Consider the following 13,885-nt stretch of genomic DNA (forward strand, 5'->3'; position numbering starts at 1 on the left):
CATTAGTAAAGAATGCTCCAGCATTAGGGGACTAAAGCTTGTAAGCACCTACTTTGTGAGCTTTATTATTCTTCAAATCTTTAACTCATCATTTACCACATTTAGGCTGTGTTTGGTAGAAAGGATGGAAAAAAAATTCAGCTGTATTGTATGTCTCTGTATGCTCTCTCTGTAATTATGCCCCACATGCATTGCAACTACGGTGCAACAAAAACAAAACGATTCAAATTCTAGACCCAACCCGAAATCCAATTTTAGATGATTGACAATGTCAAGATAAATTGTTATTGTTACGCACTAAAATATAGTCGTACAAAACAAATATTTTCGTTCTTTCTTCACAACCCCTCCTCAAGCTTGGAGGGAGAGAGTAGAAATGCATTGCTATATAAAAACTGGGCGTTTATTATCCCAGTAAAATTTGGCAATAGCTCATTCTCTTACAAAATGCACTTGCACTGTTACCAAACAGATTAACAGTGCCCGCGAGGTACACAGATCCGTGATTTGCTGTAACCAAAACCACAAGGAAAAAAAAAAAAAAAACATACAATAACAAGTATTCGCCCGCATTTCCTCGTAATTTAGAATTCCTCAAAAAAATTCTTCGCAAGAACATTCCATAGGAAACTTCATGTTTTGGGCTTCTTTGGTGGTGCCATGTCTCCGGGCTCAGCCTTGCGCTTTATCCCCAAGAAGTGCTCAACCTGAAAATAGATGTAGATATCAAAATCTGTATTTGGTACAGATGAAAAATAAAAATACACACACAGACACACACAGACACATATATATAATTAAATTAAACTAAATTTGAAGCAGATGAGAGCGTTTTGTAGCTTATAAGAATCTCATTCCAAATAGATTCTAGTGTTAAGCTAGTGGGTGTGAGTTTCAAATAGGGAAAAAAATAAAATAAAAAAAATTACCTCCAACACAAATGTAACTAGCCATCCGTGCTACATAGTAATGATTTACTAAGCTCAATTTTTTTATGCTGAACAGGGAATTTCAATGAGCTGAATAAGTCTGCAGTGTGTAAATTATTATAGTTCGACCTCATGAATGCTCAATAATTTCAATTTGTGACCCCACCCCTTCCACACACACACAAAAGAAAAAAAGACATGTCCAATTGAGCATATTGTATCATAATTTTGCTTGACATAATAATTTGATATCTACATATGAGACATGGAGAGGTGTCTATCTTGAAAAAAGAAAAGAAGTTATTGATCTGTACACACAACGTGATGAGAAGAAGAGCACACAGGATGTTAACTACACTGACCTTTCTATCTCCAAGCATGGGTGTTAAACCCCCAGGGAAGTCCTTCTCAACAGTAGCAAAACCACTTCTAGGATCACTAGTTTGCCTGGAAACAATATTAAATATAACAAGAAAAAAATGTCAACTGAGTACATTGCTGTAAGAAGGATATATACGTTGTGACAGCATAAGTCCTAGTAAAGTTTAATTATTCAAAAATCTTGGTTCTAATGGCGGTCACATAAGTCATGCAGCATGTAGAAGCTTTTCAGTTCTCACAAGGTCAATTTTTGATGAATTTAACATGATATTAAAAATATATATTCTAAACACCGACGGAGCAAACACAAAACCATCTATAAAGCAGGGATAGAGATGTGAAATTGCAACTTACGCCATAATTCAAAAAAATCCTGCCATGGGAATCTCAGTAGCTATAGGATTGATCAAACTTGTTGATTTCCTCCCCACCCCACATACATAGGTACCGAACTTCTTGATATTCTTATCTACTCCATTTAGGATATACTAGGACTACAGTGAAATTCATTCAGGTAAATTGACACATGATTTTCACAACGGGAGCCCCCCCTTCAACAACAAAATCAGTATGACTAAAAAGCCAATAAATTTATGCACATAAAATTCAGCCAAATTATATTTTCAAAAAAGGGACAATTTGGTGTACTGTATCAACATGCTAGAAATAAAAACTAAAAAAGGAAAGAAAAGAGACAAAAAAACTGAACAGAGCCCCAATGAACTTGTGGCCCCGCCATTAAGTAAAAAAGGAAAGCATAACGTCCCCAACCCCAAACAATGTTTATTATTGTTCTATAAAATGAGATATTGGGCATCAAGAATTATGTGGGAAATTGAGATCTAAAGGAGAAAGCAGTAACCTAGCCTAATTTCCTACAAGGAACTGTCATACAAGTACTCCAACAACTACCACCACCAAGCCTTTTTACCCAACTATTTGGGGTCAGCTACATGAATCATAGGCTTCCATTCTGCTCTATTTGAGGCCATAACCTCAGTCAGTCCACATGCTATCATATCCTTCCTTAACACTATCCATGTTAACTTCGGCTTTCCTCTTCCCCTAATATTACTCTTAATGTGGACTATGTCACTTTTCCTAACTGGCGTCACTTAAAGGCCTTCTTTGCATGTCCAAACCATCTTAACCTTCTCCCTAATGTGAGCATTGCTTATTCTATCCTTTCTAGTCTTACCGCACAGCCATCTCAACATTCACATTTCCGCCACTCACTTTATGCATATGTTGTTTCCTAACTGCCTAACATTCTGTGCCATAAAGTATGGCTGGTCTAATGATTGTTCGAAAGAATTTCCCTTTCAATTGTAAAGGGGGTACGCCAATCACACAATATATTAGATGCACTCCTCCATTTAACTGTCTTACAAGTATATCCAATTTTCTTTTAAATTGATACTCAGAATCACCTTCTTCATTTGAAACCAATTTCATGTCATTTAAGTTCAAGGAAATTTCATCATTGATGAATAAACATAATCAATGAAGCAAAAGATTAAAGCATACCCTGGTTTAACATGCCCACTGAGTACAAGATAGGGCGCCTTTAATCTTGCTTGAGCTTCTATCATCCTCTCCACTGACAACGACGGTGTATCAGCATTCTTCATTTGCTTTACCTTCAGCTCCTCCTGGTATTCCCGCATGCGCTTTTCTTGTTTCATTTTTCCAGGTCCCTTCCCATGGAATTTGTGCGAAAGCAACCGGAAGGCTTCCTTTGGAGTCAACTGGTAAACACAAGCCAAGAATTTCAATCAACATTAACCTAATTAACAGTAAGATAATGCTCAACTATAACAATTGAAACAATAATATTATTAAACCATACAGAACAGCAGTGACACCATAGATACGACCAACGAAGAAACACACTTGTTCAGTTGCTGGAAGTATCAAACTCATAAGTTGCTCGAGGGTCCCAAAATTTTAGTCACCATTGATTTTGAAGGTCATAAACATTCTAAAAATAAAATAAAAAAATACTATTTTGGATTTTTGGCAATATAGGCACATCGACGTGCACGGATTAGTATGTGTTGACATGGAGATAACACATTTCAGGTTTTTGAGGTCACGACTTCTTGCCTTTATTCCCCAACTAAAGTTTTAAATAGTTAGAATCTAAGTTTCAATTCTTAAAATAATAGTCCTGAAATCTGACCTCAAAAAATCAATACTGGAAAGCACTAGTCTAAGCTTCCCAGTAGTATCTTGCATCATTTAGGTATCGGAGTTGAAGGATCCTTCTTCACTCCAGTTGTTTGATACATTCAACTCTTTCACAATGGCGGTTAAGTTTGAATATAATTAGAAGTCAAAAGCACTAAAACAGGAGCAAAAGGAGGGATAAATAATTGGTTAAATAGAACGACTTTCAATTGAAAAAGGTGGAATATATATGACTTTGCTAAAGGTTACATTGGAAGTTACTGCAGTTGTTCTTCTAGGTAAGAATCTTGCTGAAGAAAAAAATTCAAGAATTAGGATCCTCTAAATCCTGTCCAACTTCAATTTTGATGTCATATCCTATTGAATATAAAGAGCAACAAGGGTATGGAAAAAAAAAGTTTGAAACAGTTGAGGAAATTGAAAAAAACAGGAAGGAGAGAGAGGATCATGATTTTAAGCTTGAGGAAGTCAAAGCAAAGGAAGAGATTATGATTGAATTTTTTCTTCCTTAACATCTAAAAATGACCCTTTTGCAAGTCATCCTAACCATTGATTTCATCCTTCAAATAGACTGAATAAAATTTAGGTAAACATGGACTTCTCAGTATTGTCAGTGTTGCTTCTGAAACCATTCACTTAAATCGTCAAGAAGATTCAAGGCCCCCAAAAATTGATGATGATTGTGGTTTCTTATACTACAACACCACAAACCTTAACAGGTCGAGTTTTCTCTAATGTGGAAGAATAAAGTAGAACATGAAAACAAGAGCAGCAAATTTGGAATTTCATATGGAGTGTGCTCGAGACCTTATGTATCGAGTTTCTTAATTAAACAAGTCTTATTCTATGCTTTATGTATCAAGATTTTAATGAAACAAGTCTTATTTTAAGTTTATTTTAGCTTAATTTGCTGATAGTATAGTTTTATATTTGTTTCTTCAAGTTTTAAGGGTCAATGCTTTTTTAGTGCTTTCACATAGGCTGTTGCGGTCTTCAGGTCATATTTCAGTCAAGTTATATTATTGGTTCTTTAGTAGGATAAGAATAATCTTAATAGAAAAAAGCCAACATTTCTATTTTTGGAGTCGGTCTCGATAAGAGTGGGAAAAGCCACCATAAATCCAATCTTAAAAACCAATGTTCCAAGTTCCCTGATGCTGTCCTAAATCAATCACATACTTCCAAATAGTTCACTTGGAATTTAGACCAGCATGCTCTCTTTAGGGCAGCCTGGCTACAAAGCCCAAGTCGATTATATGTAATAAGTCACTAAATAGGTTATAACTGTCCCCGAGTCCCAACATTCACCCCAGGAGATAGGTAAGCACTCACTCCAGGAGATAGATAAGCACTAGGTCAATAGACTGTCTCCATGTAGTGAGATATATGATGATTGATCAGATAAAGTTTTGACCTATAAATTCTATATCATGGCATCAGCTGAAAGAGAGGTGCCAACTCCCATTTACTAAGTGCACAAAATTAAACCATTTTATGGAACATAGCAGAACTATAAAGCTAAACCATAAGTTGGAAATGATTGCTTCATGAAAAAGAGTACTTACAATCCGTCCATACTCATCTGTCCTCTCAATATGTATTTTCTTTGATCCATCATTTTCATAAATGCCAACAAGCTTGCTTTTTTTCTTGTCCATGTTTCTGCCACCCCATTCAACAGTTTCTTTAAGTGTTCCTCGGTCTTTAAGCAGCTTGAGTGCACCTGAAAGTCCCTTCCCAACAGCAACTTCATGGGTTATTTCATCTGGAACTATCTCCTCTTTCTCCTCATTCAAAGGGGTTTCATCTTTCTCAGCATCTTTTACCTCTGTCCAACCACCATCCCCATCTTCTGTTTCTTGATCAGAAGCTTTTGGTGCTACATCTTCCTCCATGAAAACATCTTCACTATCAGGCTTATGGGATTCTGAAAGAGCAAAAGCAACCGTCAATATCATGAATTCTGGAAATATATATATATATATATATAATAGCCTAAAATCCATATATAAAACCAACAAAGATATGAGTTTTACTTGCAGATCAACAAGAACCCACAGGAGATACAGAAAATAGTACTTCAAAGTTACAATAACAATCATGCAAAAGGCACCATGACATAGAAACAGAGGTCAATGTATCAGAGACACCAACATGAAGGTGCAAATTGGTGGAAAGGTTACTATTCCAAGTCTAGTTCCATCCAACTCTTAATCCTAGTTCTTAAAAGGCGAGAACGTAGCTATATTTCTGACTACAATATATCAAGGAGTTGTAGATACGAAAAGCAAGTCGAATAGAAAATACACATATTTGATTGGTCTATCATTTGAACTCCAAGATATTAAAAATATGAACGAATATAACACTATTACATCTGACCATGCAGTTCAAAGTAATGTACTCAAAATTGTAACAGCAAACAACAAAAAATATACCTTCATCAAGCTGAAGACCCCACACAAACTCTTCCATCTCGGTGAAGACAACTTTGTTTTCTTGTGTCTCACCAGATGTGGGGTTTTCATTATCTGCAGTTGGATTGCTGCCGGTGGAAGAACCAAGGAGGGCAAGTGCCTGAGGACCAGATGTCGTTACCTCATTCTGCCTTTCAAAAGCTAATTTCCTTGCTCTTTCTAATGACTTACGGAGATCCTCATCATCATCACCAAAAACTTGATTATCATCTCCCTCATCTTGAATGGTAAGAGTTTGCTCCAATCGGAGTGATTTAGATGCCTCATCAGCTTTAATATATGCTGATCTGTATGCATTACTTCTCATCTCAGCCTCAGATCTCTCTTGTTCCTCTTTAAGGGCCTGCCTCTTCCCATCATTTCGAGAACCGAGATCGCCAACACCCAACCCAGCAGAGACAGCTTCTGATTCAAGGGCATTTATATCCAGTTTCTCTTTTTTCCTCAATGATTTCTTCTTCTTGGGCTTTTTAAACTGAACCATTTCTTCATGAGTATAGTAGTCTGATGAAATCTTCCCAGTTGAGTTCAGATCTTCAAATTGATTGTTTGTGGGAACACCCTGTATCCTTCGTCGGAGCTGGCAGAAGGAACATGCACTTATGTTAGAAATATAAGGCCAACTATTTTCCTTGCTGACATTCACAAAATACAACAACAACATCAAGAATGAGTTACCTCCTCCAGTTTCTTCTCTGCTTCGCCAGTAAAACGACCACTCGAATCCAGAGTTACTCCCTGGGAAATTTTTTTTTTTGTATCATTTAAGCATACAAACTCTTCAACTACAAAACACATAATTTCTAGATATAAAAAAGACAAAATCTAACCTCATCCACAACCGGATCATCATATTGTGGAAGTAGTTTCTTTTCCGAACCAGGCTCGTCATTAAACCTAGATAAGCAGGAAGATAAGGACTTATGATTAGCTTGTCCAAAGTGCATGTATGAGATCATTTATGAGATATCATATTGACAATAATGTTAGTCTTACTTGTCGTCATAAATTCCTGTTTTCTTCTTTGCAGCCCTATAAGCCTCATTTCTACGCTTTTGCTCTCCAATTTCCACGTTTTCAAGCATATCAACCTCTGATATAGATATAACATCAGCTTAAGAAATATGAACCCAGCATAAAAAACCCAAAAGAGAAAAATTAAGCGCAAGATAAGAAACAATGAAAACGACATAGTTAAACCTTCGTTGATGTCACCATCGGCTAGAATGCTCTGATCTTTTAGTGTCAAAACAACTGCTCCACCTTCGACTACTTTATCAAGCCCATGAAGTACTTTAACCCCAGCTAGGTCTTCTGTATTTTCAAATAAAAGTGAGATCAAACAGGTTAGATGATTCACAGATCTCCCTTAAAACAAATTTGCATACTTGGACTGGAAACTGCAGAGTTAAAATCAAAATATAAAATACAGAACAGTCATTTAACTAAGGAAAAATATGTCATGAAAACATCATTAACCACATGACACAGATTCCAGAACATTATATTGGTGGAAACAATGCAAAGAATGATAATGAAATTCCCACCAAAATAAATATATACTCTGATATAAATATATATTCTTCAACTGCTCCACCTTCGACTACTTTATCAAGCCCATGGAGTACTTTAACCCACCTAGGTCTTCTATATGTTCAAACAATGGTGAGATCAAACTGGTTCGATGATTCACAGGTCCTTTTTTATATATATAATTAAAGATTCACAGATCTTCTTAAAACAAAATCCCATACTTCCACGAACATCTAAATTGCTATAAAAAAATTATAAAATATAGAATATACATATATAAAAGGAAGGATACTACACGGACATTAAATTAACCACTAGCTTATCCCCTGACAAAGATTCCAGAATGTTACATGGTAGGGCAAATAAAAGGAAGGTTCATATCGTTAATAATAATGGAACTCCCACCAAAATACGTTTTTGCTGATATAAAAATATGTTCTTCAATTTGGTTTTTAGATGTATCAAGGAAATAGGACTGTTGTTTTACATTGGATTAGATATGATTGTAGTCATGTTGGGAGGCTTTGTTGAGTTGAGTAGAGTATGAATGAATAAAGTCATACGTCTGAATTAGAAAAATAAAGACTTCACTTCTATTTATTTTGGTATTAGCATAACACCTCAGTGTTACAGCATCAACTTGTGCACTCAGGTGTCATGCAATGCATAACGCACTAAGTCAAGTTCCATGTGATGTCCAGCTGCCCTGAAGTGGCCAAATCAATTGATATAACAATTAGTTATGGAAAAAAGAGAGTAAAAAAGAGCCATACGAAAAGTATGCTGGGCTGCCGCCTCGTCTTCAGTTTCTCCTTGATTGATATTGTCCTGAGTAATTCATGCATAAAAACGATCATCCACTTCACACAAGTTAAGTAATATCCTCAAAGAGAAATGTCAAGCACAATGAACACCTACTAACCTGCTCCTCGAAGATCTTTGAAAGCTGCATGGCTTTCTCCTTTTCAGATTTCTTTTTCTCCTCAAGCTTCCGGCTCTTACTAACCCATGATAGAACCTCAGAAACGCCATCAGAAGAAACGGCATCAGGTTTTTTCTTTAGTCTTTCTTCCTTCATCCTGAGAAAAAAAAAAAAAAAAAAAATCATTTTCATTACTTAAATCCTAAATAAATATGAAAATAAGGGGTCTATAGGCAAAAACATTAATCTCTTTTCACAAAGAAGAATCTCAGAAGATTTATGTCATGACAGCATTCCATTATCCAGAAGAAAAAAAAATGAAAATTGCCATACTAATTTATAAAGAAATATACATGAAAATGAAGGAATGTCCTTTTACATCCATTTTTGTATCAAATGAAATACAATAAAAATGCAACTCAACAAAGCCTTTCTAACTTTTTGCAGTCAGCTACATAAATCCCGCTTCACCAATACACTTTATCTAATATCAAACTCAGTTTGATCCCATACTATCTATATTTTTCCTAACTAACTCAACCCATGTTAGTTTTAGTCTTCTACCATTAACCTTAATAAGCACCACACATCACTTTCTTGAACTGGTGCTCGCATTTCACAAGGCCAAACCATCTTAATCAGTTTTTTCTCATTTATATTGTATAAAACTATGGATAAAACCTAAGAAAATAAGGACATCCCGAAATCATTCCAGATACGTAATCAACACTTCTGCTAAATGCTAATTATAGACTAGATCAATAATTTACTTCCAGTTAAAAGTCACTTCAAGATGGCATCAAGCCTGAAAAAAGATGGTCATTTAAAAGGTATTTCAAAGCAGAAATAATTTGCGAAAATGCATGTACATATATACTAGTATTGCCGATCAAGGACATGGGTGTATCATCCATAAACCATACTACAGGCACTTAAAAACTCCGTTATCAAGTAAGGAGCCAGAGGTTCCAACAAACAGCACTCCATAAAAGAAATTACAAGACCAGCTATATAATGAATAGATACTGTTACTAGAATCGAGGTAAATTAGTGCACCCTGGTTTCAGATGCTACTAGATAAGATTTTATGTATTAAAAGAAAACAGAATATAGATAAACAGATATAAGCAAGCTTGATTAAGGTTATGAGGTAAAAAATTGAGAACCTTAGACAATCCATGCAATGAAACAGGTACTTTAACTTTAAAAGAGGACAATTTATGTGCAAAGAACTTCAAGTCTCAAGAGGAAAGTAAATTCTCGAAGTAAATTTTTAGTTAGATATCATGATGTGAACTCAACAAGCTAACACATCTCAAAGATGGAAGCTCAATGCTAAGACCAGAGCCACCTTTTAGTTGTGTAGCAAGAACATAACTTAATGCGAAAAAATTGAAAGGAAGGTATCAAATATAGTGAAATAAAATTAATAGAAAAAAATCCCACCATTTAGAACTACAAAGATTTGACCATTTAAAGTAGACATCACTCCTTTGAATTTGCTTTTTTTTACCTATAAGCTATATAAGATTCCAGGAGAGAACTCTATCAATTGACCATACATTAAAAAACAATGCAAAAACAAGTAACAAAATCACTATCATTTACCTTCCCTTCTGATACAAGAAAATCCTAAAACAATTAATATTCCTTTTATAGATTATGTAATCTATATATCCTAGGTTTGCAACCAGACTAGGAGGCAAAGGCACTTTATTTTTCCACCCATTCACAATTTTGGGGCCTCAAAATGGAAGCAACAAGAAGAATGACGTATGCAAAAGCCATATTTTGTTGTTTACGTGGGAATGACCTCCATACATTGATCTCTTTTCCCATAGCAACATAATCATTTGATGGCTATTGCATCAATGCATGGGAATTTTAACACCAACTTGCATTCTCTAATTTTGATAAAGAAAAAACTTCAATAACATATTTTCAACGAGAAGTCTTCCCGTTCTGGTTATGCATTATGATCTTTAACAAATTAAAATAAAACTTCTAAACATATTGAACAAGATTATAGAGGTCATGACTCGAAAAAGTTGTAAGGGAACTGACAATATCAAGTAAACAAATCATCAGCATAAGAAAAACATGGCAAGAAGAATTGATTCACTTACTTTGAAATGCGATCCTTGAGCTCAAATGCTGATTTGTGTGATCCACCTGACTCAACCTCAGTATCTGGTTCATGCCTGATGGTCCTAAAATCAGCATCGTCATTTCGATAAACCTTCCCGTGCTTCATTACTTCCCTATCATGACTTCCTCCATCAACCAACATCCCCTTATTGTCCTTCCCCAAATCCTTGATCCTATCATGACCCTCATCCTGGTGTTTTTGACTCACTTTATCTCTTTCTCTTGCTTTCTCTTTATCCTGATCTGCCTTCCTATCCTTCTCTCTAATTCTCTCTTTTCCCTTCTCTCTCTCAAGTGCATCTCTGTCTCTATCCTTATCATTTGCCTTTTCCTTCTCTCTGTCTTTATGTTTTTCTCTCTCCTTCTCCCTTTCTCTGTCCTTTGACCTGTCTTTTTCCTTTTCTCTTTCTTTATCCCTACCCTTACTCTTCTCTTTTCCCCTTTCCTTGTCACGTCCTCGCTCACTATCCTTATCTGTCTCTCTATCCCTCTCATGATCTTTTTCCTTCCCTCGATCTCTACGATCTTTTACTCTTTCACCCTCTTTATCTCTGTACTTGTCAAAATCATATTCTTTCTCCCTCACCTTGTCTCCCACCCTATCCTTTTCACGATCTTCTCTATCATCCTTCCTCTTGTCTCTACTGTATAATCGATCTTTTTCCATATCTTTAGTCTCTTTCTCTCTATCTTTTGGAATATCGTTAGTCTTCGACCGCTCTCGGTCTTTACTTCTATGATCCTTCTCTTCTCTTCGACTACTCTTACTCCTATCCTTGCTCCGATGTTTGCCTGACTCTCTTGATTTCTCTATGTCATCTTCTTCTAAATCATCGTATCCTCCTTTCCACCTTCCTCTCACTGGAGAGTCATCCTGATCCCTCATTTCAGTACTTCTTTCACGCCTTGATTCAGTCCATTCCATGTTCATTGCAACTACAGCAAGTGTGCACTTTAAAGGAAACTATGCATGCACTAGCTTTAAACTCTGCCTCAACTGTGTATTTAACAGCTTATTGATAAGTTCCAACTCACTAACCTGACATTGACAAAAACATATAAAATTAGTCACTTAACTGACATGGACATCAAAGACACAACTAATTCGCACATGTAGATAAAGACATAGGAAAGAAGAAAGAGAACAGTCACAATCAAGACTTGCATTTATCAGGCTTAAAGATAAGCATGCGAAAGATTTTTGGAGTCTAAGTTTAGCATATCACATCTGAATTCGTGAAAAAACCGTGTGAAAATGCATCAAACACATGAAACACAAGATTCACCACATCAAAGCACAGAGTTCCATAAGAACGCTATAAAACCGAAAGGTTAAGATAATGCTCATTTGTCTATAAAGAGAATGTAGGAAAAGTAAGAAATTACAATCCCAAATCTTGCGTCCCCGCTGCATTAGCATATTAAGATTACTTAGTAGAACACGCAGGATAAAGGATACGGCAATTGCACAAATCTAAAAAAAAAAAGAGAGATTAAGGATATAGTAAGGATATGACAATAAAAATAATAATACATTGTTATATATAAGATGTAATTAATTTATCTTAACGGATGTAATTATGGATTTGTTAGAAATTAAAAAGGCAATTACATAACACATAAGAAGTTAATTTCATCATTCAAGCAATTAAGTATAGTTACAGCAGAGAAGCAACAATGGATAACAAGGAATTATTCGGACATTGTGCTTTGCTAAGTGTGATCTTGTTGCTAATAATATTCATCTCGAGTGATGATATATTCATAATATTTTTTTTCTATATACAGAGTTTATAGTTGCACTTACAAGTGAGATACACAGGTTACAAACTACAGGGATAATATAATTAAGTGGAAGAAAACAGAATTTTTTGGAAAATCTCTCCATGGTCAATCACTGGCAGCAAAAAATTGTTAACGTGTGCGTATTTGTTTTGGTACGATTCGTACAACACACATGTATAAACACGAGTGATGCAAATCTACAACAAAGATTTCTCAACAAAACGAAAAAAACTAACCAGAGTAGAGAGAGAAACCCTAACCCTAAATTGAGGAGAGACGAGAAAAGAACAAGAGGAGGGAGAATAAACCCTAACCTAAGACTTGAAGAGGAAAAATACCTGAACAATAGGCCTCGCGCCGTGATTCTTAGTTTCTTCTTCCTCTTCTCTCTTCCCCTTTCCTGTGCTGTATATAAAATTTTCTAGATACATGTAAGTATCGCCCCTTTGTTTTCCTTTTTTAATTCGGTTTTTTTTTTTAAATAGCAGAGGATACCCTATTTAAAACGTAATTACATATTTAACCCCGAATTTCTATTACGTGTTCATTCGTATTCTGTGCCTGATAGGTACGATGGATGGAACCATGCCTTTTTGTACCATATAATATCCATCGAATGTGATTCATTGCCGAATTTAAACATCCAACCTAGTTCGGATGACATCATAGCTGCAGAAAATTAACAATGGAAAGTAAAACTGAAAAAAAAAAAAGAAAAAAAAAGTGTGAAATGAGTAAGAAGAAAATAAACTTTTCATGTGAATTTGTTTAGCTAGAAAAAATTTCAAATAAAATTATGTTTTATGATTCGAATATAATGAAAGTGAATTTGTTTAGCTAGAAAAAATTTCAAATAAAATTATGTTTTATGATTCGAATATAATGAAAGTTACCATAAAATAATGATAAAACTTTCTCAAGAAATAAAAAAAAAAAAAAAATTATGATGTTCGTTAAAAATTTTTTTGAAAAAGTTAGGTGGGGGTTATAGAAAATAAATTTTCCACAAATTTCTCTTTTTTCATGCTAACCAAACTTGTAAATTGTTCAAAACAAATTCATTTTATTTATTTTCTTAAAATTTCCATATAACCAAAGGAGCCTTAATTCTCATGATCCCTTGATTAATGAAAAAAAAATACATTTTTTCTTTTCTTTTCCCTTTTAATTATCAAGGGGATAAGAAACTCCTTTTTCTTTTTCTTTCTTTTTTTCTTTTTTTTTTTGTCTTGTTCAAATTATTATTATTTTCATATATAGGTAAGTCTCATCCATTTGATAATCTTGAACCAACTATTTGGTTTTGTTTTCTTATCAGATGACTTGCCAAATTTATCTGACCTCGCAAATTCCATGAATATTGCGTTGCCTAATACATTGTCAACAATGTTATAAATTCATATTACTCATTCATCACCATACACGCTTATGAAAAATAAAAATTAATCACCATAAACAAAAGCTGCAAAACTAGCAATCATATTTCCAATTCAACTTTATATGAGAATTTTGGAAATTTA

At 34.8% G+C, this 13,885-nt stretch overlaps 1 protein-coding gene across 1 annotated transcript; it reads right to left on the reverse strand.

Moving 5' to 3' along the window:
• Positions 1-305: 305 nt before the first annotated feature.
• LOC132276878 (SART-1 family protein DOT2-like) lies at positions 306-12,859 on the reverse strand. Its single transcript, XM_059778513.1, has 13 exons — positions 12,704-12,859; positions 10,559-11,619; positions 8,433-8,589; positions 8,284-8,338; positions 7,178-7,291; positions 6,974-7,070; positions 6,808-6,874; positions 6,656-6,715; positions 5,939-6,557; positions 5,066-5,427; positions 2,838-3,058; positions 1,292-1,376; positions 306-707 (listed from the first exon to the last, which is right to left on the reverse strand). The coding sequence occupies exons 2-13, from the start codon at positions 11,509-11,511 to the stop codon at positions 633-635; spliced, it is 2,865 nt and encodes a 954-aa protein (XP_059634496.1). The 5' UTR covers positions 11,512-11,619; positions 12,704-12,859; the 3' UTR covers positions 306-632.
• Positions 12,860-13,885: the final 1,026 nt, after the last annotated feature.

The sequence above is a fragment of the Cornus florida genome, unplaced genomic scaffold (assembly GCF_030987335.1).
Source record: "Cornus florida cultivar Cherokee Brave unplaced genomic scaffold, ASM3098733v1 CherokeeBrave_3.0.0_Hap2_Chr10, whole genome shotgun sequence".
In the NCBI taxonomy this organism is placed as follows: domain Eukaryota; kingdom Viridiplantae; phylum Streptophyta; class Magnoliopsida; order Cornales; family Cornaceae; genus Cornus; species Cornus florida.

Excerpts from the sequence above, each read along its gene's own strand:
- LOC132276878 (XM_059778513.1), bottom strand. The coding sequence starts at position 11,511 with ATGAACATGGAATGGACTGAATCAAGGCGTGAAAGAAGTACTGAAATG. Across the intron at positions 6,716-6,807 it reads ATGATCCGGTTGTGGATGAG|GGAGTAACTCTGGATTCGAG; the intron begins GTTAGATTTTGT and ends AAAATTTCCCAG. Across the intron at positions 3,059-5,065 it reads CAGATGAGTATGGACGGATT|TTGACTCCAAAGGAAGCCTT; the intron begins GTAAGTACTCTT and ends TGTGTTTACCAG.